Source organism: Odocoileus virginianus, chromosome 14 (genome assembly GCF_023699985.2).
Source record: "Odocoileus virginianus isolate 20LAN1187 ecotype Illinois chromosome 14, Ovbor_1.2, whole genome shotgun sequence".
NCBI lineage: Eukaryota > Metazoa > Chordata > Mammalia > Artiodactyla > Cervidae > Odocoileus > Odocoileus virginianus.
In genome coordinates this window covers 12,560,292-12,579,365 of record NC_069687.1, presented here as the reverse complement: position 1 = coordinate 12,579,365, position 19,074 = coordinate 12,560,292, and the positions used below count along the sequence as shown (strand labels likewise).

The 19,074-nt window shown below is 47.9% G+C and overlaps 1 protein-coding gene across 4 annotated transcripts in view; it reads right to left on the bottom strand.

Annotated features, from left to right (window-relative positions):
- The window catches only part of TRIO (trio Rho guanine nucleotide exchange factor), a 355,050-nt gene that overhangs the window by 33,522 nt on the left and 302,454 nt on the right, over positions 1-19,074 (bottom strand). For 3 of the 4 annotated variants that reach the window (XM_070476498.1, XM_070476499.1, XM_070476497.1), the window contains exons 35-37: positions 10,881-11,173; positions 9,180-9,350; positions 6,528-6,623 (exon numbers count right to left, since the gene is read on the bottom strand). In XM_070476498.1, coding sequence (XP_070332599.1) covers positions 6,528-6,623; positions 9,180-9,350; positions 10,881-11,173 — 560 coding nt within the window. Of the gene's footprint in view, positions 1-6,527; positions 6,624-6,750; positions 7,657-9,179; positions 9,351-10,880; positions 11,174-19,074 lie in introns of those variants that run through there. The other variant, XM_070476500.1, reaches the window with a different exon arrangement.

Sequence of the window (19,074 nt, the reverse complement as noted above, 5' to 3'; positions counted from 1 at the left end):
AAGAAATCAAAGCTACAGTCACGCCTCCCGCCTACAGTCCATGAGGCTGAAATTAGGACCAGGAGGTCTCCTACGTCAGACTACACAGCAGGCCTGGCCTGTGACACTGCAGAACCTATGGGTGTGAAATCACAAGAGTATTTAACAACAAAAGCCCCAGGATTCATCTAAAGACTAAGAGGGAAGTCAGAATGCAAAGTGCAGTGAATTTATGTCCATTAATATATTCTATTCATGGTTACCAAATAATTAGAAACAAAACATTTGGTTCACATCACACACTGCAGCCATTTCAAATCTGGCCATTTTCTGTTCAGTTACATTCCTGCCACATGAAAGCACCACCATTTCAGAAGCGTGTGCAGTCAACTCCGATCGGGCTAGCATACCCCGACACACTGCCCACTCCTTGTTGGTGACTACGCGGCAGCAGCAGCAAACCTTTTAATTTAAAGAAACGATTTGTTTCTCGACTATCCGTGAAGCCTTGACTCATACTTCAATGCATGTAACTCCTGCAGCTAAAATTAATCTCCATTTCTGTGACCCTCACAACTTCTTCCTTCTATAGGAAGTGGTTGCCATGTTGGCCTCAATTACTTGTTCACAACTCTCTCCCTCACTGAATTTCAGTCCCTGCAGGTGAGTGTTTTCATTGTTAGATCCACTTGAGAACCTTGAATAAATCCGTGAGATGACTACTGATGACTTTTTCCCCTGGGTTAGTGTGGCCAGGATCAGCAACTGATTCTTTTCTTATTGGTATGTATTAATTTTCTTTCCTAATCAGAATTCACAAAGTTTCTAGGGGTACAGGTGACAGTTCTTTTTTTTTTAATTGAAATATACATGATTTATTATGTTGTGTTAGTTTCAGGTATCCAGCAAAGTAATTCAGTTATATATATATATATATATATATATATATATATACATAAGAATCTGAAAAAGGATATATGCATAGGTTATTACAAGATACTGAATATAGCTTCCTGTGCTATACAATAGGTCCTCGTTGTTTATCTATTCTATATACAGTGGTGTGTATCTGTTAATCCCAAACTCCTAATTTATCACTCTCTCACCTTCCCTCTTTGGTAATCATAAATTTGTTTTCCATGCCTGTGAGTCTCTTTGTTTTGTAAATAAGTTCATTTGTATCATTTTTATCAGGTTCCATACATAAGTGCTATCACGTGACATTGGTTTCTCTGAACTCACTTCACTCTGAACGACAATCTCTAGGCCCCTCATGTTGCTGCAAACAGCATTATTTCATTCTTTTTCAATGGCTGAGGAACAGTCCATTGTGTGTGTGTGGGTATACATACCCATCTGTCAGGGGACAGGCGGGTCGCTTCTATGTCTTGGCTATTGTAAACAGTGCTGCCACCAACATTAGAGTGCATGGATCTTTTCAAATTAAGAGCTTTCATCTTTTCTGGATACATGCCCAGGAGCTGGTTCATATGGTAGCTCTATTTTTAGTTTTTAAAAAACCTCCATACTGTTCTCCATGCTGGCTGTACCAAATTACACTCCCACCAATAGTGTAAGAAGGTTCCCTTTTCTCCACACCCTCTCCAGCGTTCAGCATTTGTTGACTTTTCAATGATGGTCGTTCTGAATGGTGAGGTGACACCTCAGTGTAGTTTAGTTTTGATTTTCACTTGTCTGATGATTAGCGATGCTGAGCGTCTTTTCATGTGCCCGCGGCCCATCTGTATGTCTTCTTTGGAGAAATGACTGTCTAGGTCTTCTACTCATTTTTCGATTGGGTTGTTTATTTTTTTGATATTGAGCTGAATGAGCTGTTTGTATATTTTGGAGATTAATCCCTTGTCAGTTCACATCATCTGCCAATAGATGACAGTTCTTCTGAAACTCTCACAGCGACACAGCTGGACATATAGGTGATCAAGAGGTGTTTAAGCAATGTAACTGGGGAAAATGTGATTTATTTCTCTTCAAACAAAAAGCCCGATACAAACTACAAGAACACTTAATATTTCCTACCAAACTAAAACTTCTAATACTCATCCTGCTTCCCCATAAGAGTGACAGGCTGAAGCTGGTGTCCTCACTAAGCCTAGCTTTGAGGACACCAAGTCTGTTCCTGCAGTCTTGTTCATCAAACCCACGGAGCTGTGCAAACACACTGACTCCTGCTCTCAGTGAATGAAGAGACAGTTCAGGAATGGGGCTCGGTGAGCACACAGCATTCTTATTTTTAAGTAAACAGCTCTTGACCTCGACTGGAAGCACACGTGTGGCAGCAGGGCCTGGTCTATGTGTGCGGGTCCTGGAGGCCGGTCTTGGCCAGGAGGTTGGAGGATGCCGGGAGGGAGGAGCAGTGCTGTCTGCTGCCCGGATTGTGAGGACACAGCTGAAGCTCGTTAGATTTAATGACGGTCACTTCAAGGGTGAGGAGAGACAGGAAAGAAAGGTGGCAGAGGGCCCTCCACACAGAAGACGGCTGGGGAGGCACTGGACTTCATGGATGCCCGTGAGGCCCCTCTGGACCCGGCAGCCACATGGAGCGTGCAGATGCCCCAGAGGTCACGCTCACATCTGTGACGTCCACCCCCAGCCGCCCAGTGGCCCCTTCTGGCAACTGTGCTCGAGTAAAACGGCATGAGCGCTGTCCCAACGGAAATCTGTTTTGGACGAATTATTTGTGAAGGTCTCTGGGTCTGGTGGGTTTTTGTGGGTAGGTTCTTATCAACTTTCCCTATTCCTTAAATGAAAGGGGAATACCCATGTAGACCTAACTCTTCAGAAGGCTTCCCAGGTGCCTCAGCGGTAAATAACCTGCCCACCTATGCAGGAAATGCAAGAGACACAGATTCGATCCCTGGGTTGGGGAGACCCCCCTGGGGAGGAAATGGCAACCCTCTCCAGTATTCCTGCCTGGAGAATCCCATGGACAGAGGGGCCTGGCGGTCCATGAGGTCACAGAGTCGGACATGACTGAGCCCAAGCACCCATGACCCCTCTGAGGTTAACACTGGTAAACTGTATTTTCTTAAGAAACTGCCCATTTCATCCCAGGTTTTCAAATTACTTTCAAAGAGGTGAACAAGGTAATGCGTCATGATTATTTCTATTCTCATTGATCTTTTCTTTATAGATTCTTATGTTGTGAATCTGGGTTTTTTTTGTGTTTTTTTGCAAAGGTTACCTGAATTCTGTATGCTTTGAAAAAACAAATCTTTGGTGTTATTATTATTCCCTTTTTCTGTTTTCCAGCTCATTAATTTCTGCTTTTACCTCTGTGAATTCAGTCTTTCTGCTTTTTTCCAAAAACAAATTGTACTGTTCTATTCTCTTGAGTTAGATGTTTGTTTCACTTATTCTCATTCTTTCTTGGGTTTCTCTTTATATTCAGATCAACGGAGAGAAAAAAGCCCCAAAGTCAGCTGCAGTCCCTGGGGCTGTTGGCTGCTGTCGCCCCCCGCCCACGCTTCCCTCATCAGGAAGGTGGAGGTGGAGAGAGAAGTGAATTTCAGGGAAGGGCTTGCAGGGCGAGGAGAGTCAGCTCCTTGAACACAGATGGCACGACGGCAGGACACCTTCTCCCATCACCTCTCGAGTCCACTGTACACATGGCTTTGGAGGGCTAACAATTCAGTGTTTCAATCTGATTACAAAGTCACGACAGCCTAAGAGATCGCCCGCAGGAAAACAAATGGGGGTGACATGGCAGCCATGAGCCATGGCACACGTGAGCCGTGCAGGAGTAACTCAGAGTCATGGGGAGCAGGCGGCGGCAGGGAAGGATGTTCAGATGATTCACTAGCAGTTTTATCGGCAAAAGCAGTTCTCGTTTGAGGATTAGTCACAGGAAACCAAGCAGAACTGTTTCCCTTGAGCCAGAAAAAGAGGGCGCAGTCTAGATTATATTCCATGGAGAATGCAAGAGCAGCTAGTCCACCATAAAAAGCACAAACGTGGTTCTCCAATGGGGACAGAGGTACAAGTGGAGTGCTCAGGTGCAGGGAGCTCGGCTGGAGCTTATCAAACAGCGCTGGGTTTATAAACCCCACCTTCCAGCTGGGAGGCCGAAGCAGACAGTAGGAGAATCTGAACCTACATCTCTGATTCCAAACCCACGCCTTTTCCACCCTGCCAGCAGCTTTATGCCCATTCACTTCAGGAGAGTCGTGAGTAGAAATAATTCAATTTCAATGGATAGAGTTCAATTCTTCAAAGCTAAAAAGGGGAAATAAACCACTGAGAGCTGAGAGACACGCATAGAACTTCTCTTCATCTGAATTTATGACATGTCAATCTCAACCCACTCACAATGGAATCCCTTCAAACAGTTGCAGAACAATGACTAGCAGGTTGACAGAGTGCTGTCTCATAACATTCCTTGGGAGAACAATCTCAATCATTAGATAAGCATGACTTTAATGATCCTATAACTGATGTGTATAAATGGCTGTCTCGCAAACTCAATTCAGTATTATTTGAGCATCATTTTAGACCATCAATCAACTTCTTTCTCAAAGAGACAGGTGGGATGTGGCTAAGCTCCATTCATACTGACATGATCCCAAATTTCTGACCAAGTGGAGTTAAATTCTTGACTTATCTACCAAGTCCTTGCAGCCTTTCTGTCTAAACTCAAAGCCCACCACCACCCAGGCAGGGGTAGGGGCCAATACCTGTCAGTCTGGATTCTGGATGTAATTCCCACTTGACCAAAGCAACCAGCCTCAGCACCAGCTGCTTAGGGGTGGGTGGGAGAAGAAACTGGAGTGTTACACATATATATACACACAGTACTTAGTTAGTACTAGCTTTGGAAGATAAATTTCTAACTTTAAAGAAGTACAGTTAGCCCGTGAACAACGCAGGGGCTGGGATACCAGCCCTCTGTACATGGTCCCTCAATTTGTGGTTCCACGTGTGCAGATTAACCCACTGCACACTATGCTGTTCTCTAGTATTCACTGTTGAAGAAAATCTGTAAGTGGATCTGTGAAATCCAAACTTGGAATATTTAAGGGTCAACTGCATTTCCTTTTATCTAGCAATTCCAGTGCTAAAAATTTACCCTATATTTACATGTAATTATAATCACACATGTAATTAGCATGAATATTTATGCAGAGATAAATGCTGCAGTCCATGGGGTCGCAAAGAGTCAGACACGACTGCGTGACTGAACAATTAACAGAAATGAAAACTGTAAATGATAAATCTCTCTCTATATATGTATATAATGAATTTATTTAAATAAATTATAACAGACCTCTGTCCCTTTATCAGCTAGTTGAGTTTTTACACACTCCGTGTGCCTCAGTTTTCCCATTGGTAAAATGAGAACATGGTAGTGTGTGCCCCCCTCATAGAGCTGTCGAGGGGAGCACACACAGAGAAAGCGTTGGGAAGGAAGCGTATCAAACTGTCCTACAGTGGTTGCTGTGGGCTTTTATTTTAGGAGTGGTGACTTTTGAAAGATGTAGTAAGACAGGAGGTATACTAAGATAGGAGGTGCAGCGTGGACAGGTAAGGGGTCTGGGGGACGGGCTACTGAGCTCAAAAGCTGTTACCATTACTGGTTTCTCTATTTCATAGGAAAACTTAAGAAAAAGAAAGTTACTGATTTGAATCAGTCAGAAACAATGCATACCTAACTTCAAAGAATCAACATCTGATTTGGGGCTTTTATGAAATGAAGCCATGCTGACCCACTGGGAACATGAGGTGACTAAGAGAATAAATCCCTGACACAGCAACGCAAACCCTTCTCCCTCATACACTGCAGACCCAAGTGAATGATCTCAAGACAGCAAGAGACTCCCAGTGGTACCTGCGATACCAACGACCCACGAGAATGGAACTGACCACACTGGCTATGACGATGCCTGCACTGCAGCCCATGTGGGTGTAGGAAAGGGCTGACCGTGGCTCCTGGGAGGGTCGTCTAAGCACCTGGCATGTCCTGCCTGATGAAGTCTGTCTACCTGGGGGTTCTGGCTTCAGATAGACGGTCTATACTCACTGTTTGACTTTTGGTGGGGGCTTTGGGTCACGTGCTATCTTGATCCCCAGAGGAGCAGGGGATGGGGTGAGCCATGTGAGGGGTCAACCTTGTGTATGTGATGGAGCCCAAATAAAGACTCTGACCACCGAGGCCGGAGAGTGGGGTTGCGGGGGGTGGGTGGCGGTGTCCCTTGCTGGCGTTACCCTGCAGGTATCATCACACCGTGCGGTGCTGGGAGAGGCCAGCACTGGGCACCTGATTCCACGGAGAGAGGGCAAGGGTGGCCTGGACTGAGCTTCCGGACCCGCCCCTGCCCGTCCTCCCTGGCGAACCTTCACCTACATCCTTTCACAATAATGAACAGCAACCGTGGCTTCACTAAGCTCTGTGAGTCTTCAAGCCAGTTACTGAACCTGAGGATCCATCCTGCAGACCAGAGACGCACCTGCGAGGCCACCCGTGCCCACCCCCGCCCCCCAGTGCTCCATGAACCGCTTCCAGCCCGGAGGCCTGAGCCTCTGGGAAATCTTACCATCTTGCTTTTCACGAGTTCCTCGATCGCACTGACAAGCTCAGCTGCACTCGGCGTTTCAGAGCTGGTGGGGCGGACTAATAACCGAGAGGAGGCCTAGAGAGGAAGTTGAGAAAAAGAGAGGGGGGAGGGGGATGCCTCGTGTTAGTCACTGGACAGATGGAAAATTCTCCTGCAAGCTCAGCCTCTTTTTAAAAGTAATTCCAGACCAAAAGACCACGAGTTTGTCTTTGTTTGCATTTATTTAAAGCCATCTTTTAAAATTTACAATATTCTGACATGAAACACTAAATAAGACCTGTCTGGGATACATGTGGAAAGCAGACAGAGTCTGGTTTTAATCTGCAGCCATGTCCCATCAGAATGTTTCTCAAAGAGGTGACTGGGCATGGGGGAGGATTCTAACTTTTTTTGCAACTGCTGGCTAGGCTACTGGCTAAGGAGGGAAAGACGGAGATCAACAGAAGAGTGACAGGCTTAAGGGCTAGTGAATGAATCCTTCAAAGAACTGGGATCCAAAAACAAGACTAAAAATGGCTTTACTGTGTGGATGGGGTTCAAAGAAAGAAGGAAGGAAAGGAAAGGAGCCGGGAGCACTGACCAGACAGGGAGGAGGGGGACAAGCTCACCATTTTCTGTGCCATCCATTTCCCCAATGATTAGTGCAGAGGGCAGGAGCTCTGTGGCCTCACAAGCTATCGGATGCCATTTACGGCTAGAGTCGGGGTGTACAGCGTGGACAGGTAAGGGGTCTGGGGGAGGGGCTACTGAGCTCAAGTTTCAGTAATTAGCAAACACACTGTGTTTGCAGATTACTCGCACCGTTAATTTACTGGAAACTAGAAGAGGGGTGTAATATGAACCTTGCTTCATATTAAGGACAGCAGAGATGCATGCGACACACGGCTAGCTGTCCTAACGATGCATGGCTCACGGCAGACACATACGGATCTATACGTTTACAACGAGGCAGTTACAATGTGGGTCCAGATATGCACTCGGCAAAACAAATGCTGGCTTGGTCTAATGAAATCTGGAAGATGAGGTGAAGAAAACAAGGAAAAAAAATTCAAATGGAGAGGTAAGGAAACTGAGCCAGAACAGACACAGAACACAAGTCAACATAATGCTGCAGTGAAAGTTTACAAAAAGAGAGAACAGAACAAAACAAAATATTAGTCACAAGATAATATACTCTCTGGGAACATCACTATCGATTTTTGTAAAAGAAGAACTTCTATGGATAATACCCAATGAGGTCATACAATAACCAGTAAGTGATTTTAGCAATCAGAAGAATATAGTGCCATCCACACTTTAAATGGAGAAAAACACCCTCCTGGCATGGTGAATAGGCCAACCAGGCCTGGCACCTCATTGTTCAGCTAACCATTCAGATTTACGCAATTTTAGTCTCCTGCCTTCAGAAAGGTCTGGCTTAGAATGCTGCAAAACCACTAAGGAATGGTCAGAGCCCTGCTGCCTGGAGGTGGGCCTGTTCTGGGTAGTGAGGGGTGAGCTTCTCTCATTTCAGGCCACCCTGCCCCACTGCAGCATGGGGTCTGCGCCTCCGATGACCCCCAGACTCCGGACTGAAACCCAAGCTACCTTCCTCTGCCAAGACCCACTGTGCGCTGAGAGCCCTGGCGGAGGTGGCGGCAGGGTTCTAAGGAGGAGGTGCCTGAGGTTAAGACTCAGGGCCATCAATCACTGGGCTGGACGGAGCCTGGGCCAGCACCCATGGGCCATCCAGCGAGTGGGGACCGTGTCAGCACGGAGGAGGGAGTCAGGGAAGGAAAAAAGTGAAGACGGGGAAAAACTGATGAAAACATCTGTTTTATTCAGAAAACTCGGTCTCTGCCAAAAAAAAAAAAAATCACCAGTAATGACTTCATAGCGTGGTTTTCAACACCTGCCAGTTTGGAGAAGCAGGCTGGGCTGGAACGCGAGAGGTTGTACAAGCCAGTTATCAGGTTTCCTTCTTGGTATTTTAGGGTTCTACCGCTGGGAGGCACAAAATAATTTTAGATTCTGTAAAAACTCAGGAAAACCCAGAAAGCAAAAAATGAAGGTTTACTTGGCCCGAAGCCTCCGCATACACCCAGAGAGGAGACTCGTGGCTTTGAACTGACTCCTGAGCTTTGACAAACTCCGGTTTGATCCAGATGTTGGCCATGTTGGAAAAAAGGAACAGGAGAGCCATACAGTCTCATCTGAAAACCACACCTGCGTGCAGAGACGCCTGACATAGAGAACCAGGTGGGCTTGTGTGTGTCTGGGACGTAATCACGCACGCAGGCGGGACAGTGATTTCTCTGTCCACTCAGGGACCCTGGTCAAGACAGTGAGAAAAATTAAAAAGACTTGAAAGGCAGCGATTAGGAAAGCGTCTATTAAAAATGCACTGAAGGTCCTTCTGCAAGCACACGTGTAGGGGAGACTGCGCGTGTTCCTACAGCCTAGTCTAAACGCACGGCCTATGTTATCTAGGCTCTGCGGGTGAAGCAGGGCAGAATTTGGCCTGGAAAACCAGCCCATGTTGCAGACACCTTTTCGCAGCCTGGGTCACTCCCTGTGTCCGGCCCTGAGGCTGGGGCACAGGAGTGAACCGCTGGGCCCTCTCCTGGCTCGGGGCGGCCACGGCCCCCTTACCTTGTCGTCCTGGGAGTCCGGCTGGAGCAGGCTGTGCTGCTGGATGGCCATGGGGGGCGGCAGGGGCACGGCGTCAGCCCCCTCCTCCCCTTCTTCCTCTCCGCAGCTCTGCATGCCCGAGGACGAGGACTTGGAGAGCGTGCCGCTGCTCAGGCCCTCGTTCCGGCCTCTCTGAAACCAGAGTGACATTCGCCCGTGAGAGCCTGGCCCTGAGAGTCAGCGTCCGGGCGCAGAAACTGAGCCCTCAGGGGTTCACAGGAGGTGGAAACTGAGAGCAGAAACCAGGCACAAGCCCCTTCCAGCCCTGATGGGAACTCGGACTCCTCCAAGCGTGTCAGCTCCCTCGCCTGCCGGCTGGACAAGGACAAGGCCCGGGAGTGCCTGTGAAGGGACTGTCGACGTCAACTGTTAGGCTCTGAACACGTCTTATCTTCAAGAGGCTAATTTTTAAAAAAGGTTAAAAAATGTGAACCATCACCTTCCATTTCTCTGGTCTCATATTTTACTTTTTTGCTACTTTTTGCTCAAGTAAAACTCACTGAAATCATGAGAGCATAAAGAAAAATAAAATTCAAGGTGTATTTTAAGAATGAAGTAGTTCATTCATTTTTCCCTAGTCTTACTTTTACTAAAAAAAAAAAACTTCAGTTTTTTACTTCTATTAGGAGGACCCAGTATATTAAACAGATAGATGAGGACATAAATGAATCATATGCTACACTGAAAACCCACAGCATAAACAGACCCAGGAAAAAAGCAGCAGAAACCACACATCTGCAAAATAAATTAAACAATACCAATCTTGTCCTCCTCCCCCATTCGCTCTGCCTTTGTCTTTCGGAGTCCGTGGGGAACCGGGGGATGTGGGTCCTCATTAAAAACTCTGAGGGCCCCTCACTAACACCACATTACTGAAGACCCATCTTGGGGATCATGAAAAAATACCATTCCTTACAATGTAATTTTAAGGTCCCTCACCTCCAAAGGAAATGAAAAATAATTCCTGGCTGGCCTGCATACATTTATCTTTGATGACATGGGAATAACGCAGTGTTTACTGCTGGCTTAACAAAGTAATTGGATGTTTTCTACTCGGGACAAGAGGTCAGTATGAATATACATGAATATGGGGGCAGGTCTGGTAGTGGAAACACTGGAGGATGCAGGCATTCCCCAGTCCTTCCTAGCATAAGATTGGTGCTTTCCCTGCGTGGCTGTGGAGGAGGAAGTGGCAACCCATTGCAGTATTCTGGCCTGCAGAATTCCATGGGCAGAGGGGCCTGGAGGGCTACAGTCCATGGGGTTGCAAAGAGTTGGACACGACTGAGCGACTGCCCCTCATTCACTATATGGCTGAGTGCTAACCCACAGGCTGCTTAGATCGCCTGCATCGCTGGGGTGGGGGGGTACCCCTGGCTTTGCCTGTGATGGAGGCTGGGGGCGGGGCTGGGGCGGCAGGGCACCACTTCCTCCTGGAGCAGGCAGGGGCTGCCCCCACGCCTGGGGAGGGGGGGCTCTCGGTCCTCTGATCTCTTGATCAGAGGCCACACGTGGGTCCCCAACTCCAGCACGCTGCTTAATGCATTTTGCAGGGGCTCTGACACTGGTCCTTTCCGGGAACACCCAGAAAACAACCGGACGAGGGTTATTTGCTCGTCTGGACTCGCAAGGACTCGCAAGGGAGCCGCCGCAGGCCCTGACCTCCTCCACGGTCTCGTCCTGCGGGGTGGCCGCGCTGTCGTCCGAGTCCTTCTGCGAGCCGGCGTCGGCGCTCTTGCGCACCTCGCGGCTTTTCTTGTGCTTGTGCGCCAGCTTCTTCACGTGCCCGTCCGCCTTGCCGCTGCTCAGCCGCCGCACCGGGCTCGTCAGCCACTTGCGCAGCGTGTTGCCCGGGCGCTTGGGGCCCGGCGAGCTCTGCGCCCCCACCATGTGGGGCTGGAGGGAGGCCACGGAGGCGGGCGGGCTGGCGTCGTTGCTGGAGACGGACAGCGAGTCTGCGGGAGAGAGAGAAGCCCGTGTGAGTGGAAGCCGCCTGCAGTGTGGGAGATCTGGGTTCCATCCCGGGTCGGGTAGATCCCCTGGAGCTGGGAACCGGCTACCCACTCCAGTATTCTCGGGCTTCCCTGGTGGCTAGGTGGTAAAGAGTCCACCTACAATGCGGGAGACCTGGGTTTGAAATCGCTGGGTTGGGAAGATCCCCCGAAGAAGGGAAAGGCTACCCACTCCAGTATTCAGGCCTGGAGGATTCCATGGATTGCACAGTTCATGAGGTGGCAGACAGTCTAACATGACTGAGTGACTTTCACTTTTCACTTTCAAAGCCACTGCCATGGGCACCGCCCAGCCAAACGTCGAGTTCAGTGGCTGCCAGGAGCCGTGCCCTCTGGTTCTGCCCTGGGGATGAGGGTGTCAGAGGAGATCCAACCCGCGGGCTTATTCATCAAACGGTTCCCGAACTTGAATTTTGTCAGAGATCATTTTTCTCCAGGTGTACTGCCTCCCTCTCCCCAAACAAGCCGAGTCACCCAGGCTGAAGACCAGCATCAGCGCTGCAGAGACTCATGAGGTCACCGTCACTTAAAACATCAGACATCGGAGCACAGTGTTTGAATTATTTCCACCCATTTTCTTGATAGACAAGAACCAAGAAAGAATGGCTTAAAGAAGAATTTAAAGGAAATTAAAAACTAATCCTGGTGGACAAATATATTAGTGTGACTCACTCCCACTGAATAAAAGCACCACTCAACAAATAAAGTGGAGGCACACCTCAGGGGTGTTATGGGTTTGGTTTCAGAGCACTGCCATAAAGTAAATATTACAGTAAAGTGAGTCACATGAATTTTTGGTTCCCCCCAAATTGGACTGTTTAGGTATCCAATAGTGAGTGAGTGAAGCCGCTCAGTCGTGTCCGACTCTTTGCCACCCCATGGACTGTAGCCTACCAGGCTCCTCCCTCCATGGGATTCTCCAGGCAAGAGTACTGGAGTGGGTTGCCATTTTCTTCTCCAGGGGATCTTCCCAACTCAGGGATCAAATTGGGGTCTCCCGCATTCCAGGCAGATGCTTTAACCTCTGAGCCACCAGGGACGCCCAGTGTCCAACAGCACTGTCTAAAAACTGCATATAGTTTAACTAAAAAATACTTTACAGCTAAAAAAAATGCTAACCATCATCTGAATCTTCAAGTTAGTCATAATCTTTTTGCTGGCGGAGGGTTTGAAAATTGCAAGAATCAACAAAATGTGACACACAGACATGAAGTGAGCAAATGCCGGTGGAAGAATGGCTCCAACAGACGCGCCCAATACAGTTGCCACAAACCTTCAATTAGTTTAAAAAGCAGGTTCTGTGAAGCAAAAAAAACACCTGCAATAAAATGCAATATGCTTAAATATATTAATATGTATATGCGTGCGTGTGTATGACTCAGCATGCATGTGACCTGGTAAGTCAGCACTGTGACAAACGGCACCCTTCTAGAAAGCTCGGTGTGAAAGGGTAAAAGCTGGCTGGTTCCCCTTGTTTCTAGCCGTGAAATACGAATGTGTAGCCCCTGCTCTCAGTCTCACACAGTTCCTTTGAGGTGCTGGAGTTGATACCAACAACCACGAACAAAAAACCAACACATTTAAAAAAGAAATAATTTCAAATAACCAAGATGTTACTTGAAAATATACCCCCAATGAACATTCTCATGGGATTTGAAAATTAAATACAGCCAACCCTGAACTGATCGCTTTTGCGGTTGAACAGACTTAGGTAACAGCTGACACTCAATAGCTCTGTGGAGTGACAGGAGATGTGACTTCACACACAGAAAGCCAGTGACCTGGGACACCTGTCGGCCCAGTCCTGAGCCCTGGACTCTGGGAGGACACCCTCACTGTGAAACGGAGTAAAACGCCTCTCTTTAGGGACCAGAATGAGGAAGATCCTTTACTCTGCTTGTCATTTTCTTCCAGTCTTTCGAAGTCTTAAAAACAGTCTTTAAAAAGATGATTTGATACAGACACGTGCTTGAGGGGCATTTACCTCTGCGGCCCTGGAGACCCCCATGTGCCACAGCTGAAGAAGGGGGTTATTCCTCCCAATCCTGTGATTATATGTGCTAGAGTCGACAGCAGTTTCCCACTCGCCTGGGTGAGACAGTGGAGCACCACCGTCTGCCTCTGCCCTGTCCCTTCTTGGTCGAGCCTTGCAGGCGGAGAGGGTATAATCTTTTGTAAACAGATGACGCGCTTCAAGCAGGATTGCTCATTCTTAAAAATCTACATTTTCTCAGAGGCAGACTTCAGCTCAGAACTAATCAATATAGCGTTCTGTTTAAGAGAAAACCCTCTCTCCCTCCGTGTGTGAGGATGTGTGTCTGAACCCACTTGCCAATGCAGGACACTCGGGTTCGATGTTTTTATTTTTTTTGACGTTAAGTGTGACTGAAACGTTCCCACGTCAGCCTCGTGCTCCTCAGGCGCCACAGGGATGAGGCAGGAGAACCAGGCCATCAAGTTGACCCCGCGCCTGCAGTCAGTTTCCTGGGGACTTTCTCAGGGGCTGACTCAGGACAGAGGGTCCCTGATCTTGGGGTCTCCTGTACCGTGACAACAGGGTTTGGACGATCCACGTGTCAGGTGATACTTTATTCAGCTGAAGTGTTTCTAAGTACTATTACACTAACAAGATGCTGGGCTGGCCCCGGTAGGTGACAAACATATTCCACCATCATTGATGGCTGGGACTCAGAGCCAAGCCTGGTATTGCCACTGGATGGAGATGAATAAACCCACTAGGATTTATTCAATAAACTTCACCCCGGGGACCCGACTGCAGTGCTTTCAATGATCACACAACCATCATTCACGCAAAACTGTGACCCTTCATGCTATAAGCGAGTACAAACCCTGGAAGAATTTGAGAAGAAGGGGAATCAAGTGGAGGGGTCACGGAAGCCTTCCTGGAGGAGGTGGCATTGAAGCTGGCCTTTGGAGCTGGGCCTGAATAACGCATTATGAGCTCACAAGGACAGAAGCTCCCAGAGGTCGGGGGCCTCATCTGACTTTTCCCCTGAGGTGTGCCCAGGGCCTGGCACAGTGCTGGCTGTATAGGAGGCACCTAGTATGAACCGGAAACAGCAGAAATTCCAGTCTAAAGGAACAGGGATGCTGATTCACAGCCTTATGTTCGCTCAGCTGAGTAACTGCACCAGACAGAGAGCCGTGAAGGTGGAAGTGGCAGGGCATCCCCAACATGTGATGAGCATCCTGATGGAGCTCCGTTGTGCCCCAGGAGCCGAGGGAGGCAGGAAAAAACAGAGGCTGCCTCACCAGATGAAACCAAATCAACTGCAGGTCTTAACATTCATCAGCAGAACACTTACACCTTAGAAGTGATGGGAGAGCATATATATAGAGAGAGGGAATATATATATGTGTGTATATATATATCCCTCTCTCTATATATATATGTCCCTCTCTCTATATAGGTATATCCCTCTCTCTATATATATCCCCCCCCCATATATATAGAGGGAGATATATATATATCTCGCCTACCAGGCTCCTCTGTCCATTGGATTCTCCAGGCAAGAATACTGGAGTGGGTTGCCATTTCATTCTCCAGGAGACCTTCCTGACCCAGGGATCAAACCTATATCTCCCACATTGCAGGCAGACACTTTACCGGCCTGAGCCACCAGGTGATAAAGTTCATACATGTATCTGAATCACTCGAAACTAACACAACATTGTAAATCACCTATGCATCAATTAAAAAATAAATATCAAAAAGAAAATAAACAGAAATGCTGGGGACACTGCCTAAGTCAACAAACGCAACTTCCCTGTGTTTCTGTGCCTAACAGACAGCACGTGGGGATATGTGGCATGGGAGCAACGCAGCACGTATGAATTTTTATGCAGGTGCTACTGGCTATAAACATGGTTTAAAAAGAAATACAATTAGAGATGTCATTTCTGAGCTTCTCTGTGTAGGCTCAGCTGCATAGGATAGTTCGCTGCACTTTGAGCAGTAGTTTCAAAACAGATTTTTTTCCTCAGTTGGCAGGTCAAGCGCTACAAACGTGGCAGAGACCTAAGTGGTCCGACTTAGACTCAAGAGAAGGCAGAGCTGTCCAAGATCAGAGCTCACCAACGCCGCAGACGAACTGCATTCCCAGGGAACAGAGGTGCTTTTCTTGAGATGCTATTTGTTGTCACTTAATGACATTATTTCACTTAACTGGAATATTTATGACTCAGAAATATGCTAGCAGAGGGAAATTTTTCTGTTTTTAAATTTTTATCTTCGAAAACGATTTCGTTTCAGAAGCCTGAAAATGTGGAGGGAAAGTTTCTTTACCTGTCTCTAAGATTAGCAGGTATATCTTCTTGTGTAGGTCTGGTTCATTAGTCACAATTCAGAGGATTAGCAATGAAAAAAAATAACCCCAAACTAAAACAAACAGATAAATTCCTTCACTCTCCAATTTGTTTTTAACAATAATATTCAATTCTTTATACTGCTGGACACACAAATCCATTGATTTGGGCAAAACCCAGCCTCTAAGTTGAAAAGAAAAAAACCAGTAAATCTTATTTTTTTTTGTTTTCAACTAGAGACTCATTTTGCTCGTATCAATGGATTTTAACAGTCCATTTACGAGCTTTTTACCAGACTATGACATAATGCATAAATCAAGAATTTGAAAATACTCAAAAATTACTTAAGTCAATCATTAGCAGAAGGAAATAAAAGTGAATATCGACCAGTTATGTCCGACTCTTTGCGACCCCAAGGACTATACAGTCCATGGAATTCTCCAGGCCAGAATACTGGAGTGGGTAGCCTTCTCGAGGGGATCTTCCCAACCCAGGGATCGAACCCAGGTCTCCTGCACTGCAAGCGGCTTCTTTACCAGCCGAGCCAGCAGGGAAGGAGGAAATAAAGGGCCTATTATTTTTCGTTATCTGAAGGACAGACTGACCACTAGACCAACTGCTCTGATGCCAACTTTTGAACAACGTGTCCTAAGGGCATCAAGCAGAATTGAGGTCTCCGACGTGATGAGCATCAGGTAAGTGTGACGCACAGTGACAGCTTCAGGTGGTCCCCTGGGAGGCCCCGAGTCGCTGGTTCGCACACAGGTGCCTTCCCCAGCTGAGCTCCCAGTGGCTGGATACACTGCGTCAGACGGCCCCGGCCGAGCACAAGTGCTGCCGGGCAGGCCCCTTCCCCAGAGACCCGCTCTCTGTCTGTGGGGATTATGGGCGGCTCAGGCCAACGACAAGAGTCATCCTGGGGCGGAGGCCTGTGGCCAGGGCTCCGCGTCTCCCTTTCGTGACAGCATCTGGAGCGGGGTGACTGACTGTCAGGACGGGCTTTCCTGGTGGCTCAGTGCTAATGAGTTCGCCTGCCTGGCAGGAGACGTGGGCTTGATCCCTGGCTCGGGAAGATGCCCTGGAGAAGAGAATGGCAACCCACTCCAGCATTCTCGCCTGGGAAATCCCATGGACGGAGGAGCCTAACGGGCCACGGCCCATGGGGTCACAGAGAGTAGACAGGACTCAGTGACTCAACAGCAACTGTCAGGACAGGACTGTGGCCTCAGACTTCAGGGGAACCGCGGGCGGGGGCCGCCTCTGGTCTGTTTGCAGCTGGTTTGCCCAGCATCCTTGGAGCCCAATAAGTTCATGTTTAGAAATTAGTGAGTCAGTGAATCGATTACCAGCTGAAGGCTATTTCCCAGCCTGAACTCTCTGACAGCTGACGCTGCCCCCCATGAATGGTGACGTCCAGACATGGCGCTTTATCCCACCAGCTCTGAGACGGGCTTACAGGTCACACCTGTTAACTGTGGTCCAGCTCCCGAGTTTGTGAACTGTGTGCTTACAAGACGGTCATCACAGATCATGGCTGTCCCCGCACTGGCCCGTGCTATGTGATGCTTCACTGTGGTGTGGAGTCAGGCCCAGGAGCCTGTGGTGAGGGCAGGGGGCACACCAACACCCCCGCCCCCCATACCCATGGTGTGGGCAAGGGGGCAGAAGAAGGATGTGGAACCGAACTTGTCTGAGAAATATGATGGAAAACATGTTACTCAAAGAAACCGTACCGTTCCTGTTTCCGTCTTCAGTCCCTGCCGCTTGCCTTCCCCCCAACTCCTACTTTGTTGGAAAAAAAAACCACCAGACTCAATACTCAGTACTGCTGCCTCTCCACCCTGTCACCACATTCCACATCTACGAGGGTGCCCGTGTTCACATCACGCCTTGCTGGGGATGTGCCTTCCTCTTTTGAGCCTAGGGGAACTTCGCTGATTCAAGGTCCAGGTGGATAATCAGCTGAGGACGAGGATGTCAGAGGGATTTTGGGCTCATCACCAGGTCTGGGTCTCAGCCTGGCTTTTCCCATCGGCAGCCCTGACCCAGGCCAACAGCCTGGCATCCGAATTTCCTTCTTATATGACAGGATTACATGAGAGAATGGAAATGAATGAATTTTACAAACTGTAAAGTGCTATTTGCAAACACAAGATGCTGCCAGGACCACCTGGTAGCACAGAACACCCTAGATGATGTGCATGCAAACTGTGAGTCCTCAGAAAATGGGGATTTGGATTAATCATTTTCTCATCACAGGCCTACCATGGTAACTTTGCCAACAAAGATTCACAAAGTCAAACTTAAAGGTTTCCCATATGTATGGATGTGGGAGATGGACCATAAAGAAGGTTGAGCACTGAAGAATTGATGCTTTCGAACTGTGGTGTTGAAGAAGATTCTTGAGAGTCCCCTGGACTGTAAGGAGATCAAACAAGTCAATTCTAAAGGAAATCAACCGTGAATATTCATTGGAAGGACTGATGCTGAAGCTGATACTTTGGCCACCTGATGAGAAGGGCTGACTCACTGGAAAAGACCCTGATGCTGGGAAAGATAGAGGGCAGGAGGAGAAGGGGACAACAGAGGATGAGATGGTTGGACGGCATCACTGAATCAATGGACATGAGCTTCAGCAAACTCTGGGAGCTGGTGAAGGACAGGGAAGACTGACGTGCTGTAGTCCATGAGGTCACAAAGAGTCAGACACGACTAAGCGACTGAACAACCAACCATGATAATCAGCATATACTAAACATCCTTTTTAGACATTAGAAGGGTGAGAGAAGCAACCCAGGTGAATTAGTTCACTGTGTTTCCATTTTTAAAAGTAACTTATCCCTCACTAAGAGGATAGATAAAGTAAACTTCAGCCTAAAGAGATACTGTCAGTGCATCCCAGTCCTTTAGAGAAATGCTCGTGGAGAAATGCTCGTGTGTTTATAAGAGGCAGCCAGTTGTGAGCTGCTGAAGCCCTGAGTGGGGAATCAATCAAAGTTTCTTTCTTATTTTGAAGGAAACACAACCCCACAAAGATGGTTCTTTGCTGAAGTCAGAGTTCACCCAAAGTCCATGTCAGATTTCTTCTTAAAATATAGAAAAAAGCTAAAGAGAGGAGGCGGGGCGGGGAGCCCTGCCCCCTGGCCCTGTATAGGAGAGTTCCAACCAGGAACACACATAGCCCCAAGCTGCTGGGAGAAGGGAAACCGCCCTCAAGACCTCGTCTTACAGCTCAGACATCTGTGATTAATAAAGCCTTTTTTTTTCTCAATGTAAGAAAAAAGGAAAAGGGCTCATATCCTGCTAGCTGCAGACTGAGAGAAGGATCACGTTTCACTTTAACCCTCTCCTCATTTTCACGATGGGAGGAAGGGAGGGCTTGAGGATGTTTCTAAGGGTCCCAGGGTACAAACTGGGTGGTCAAGGATGCAGTCACCTGAATTCGAAACGCCAGTACCCGTGCCCCCCCATCCTGGCCCCGACACACCCTCCTGCCTGTCTTCACTCCCCGCTCCAGC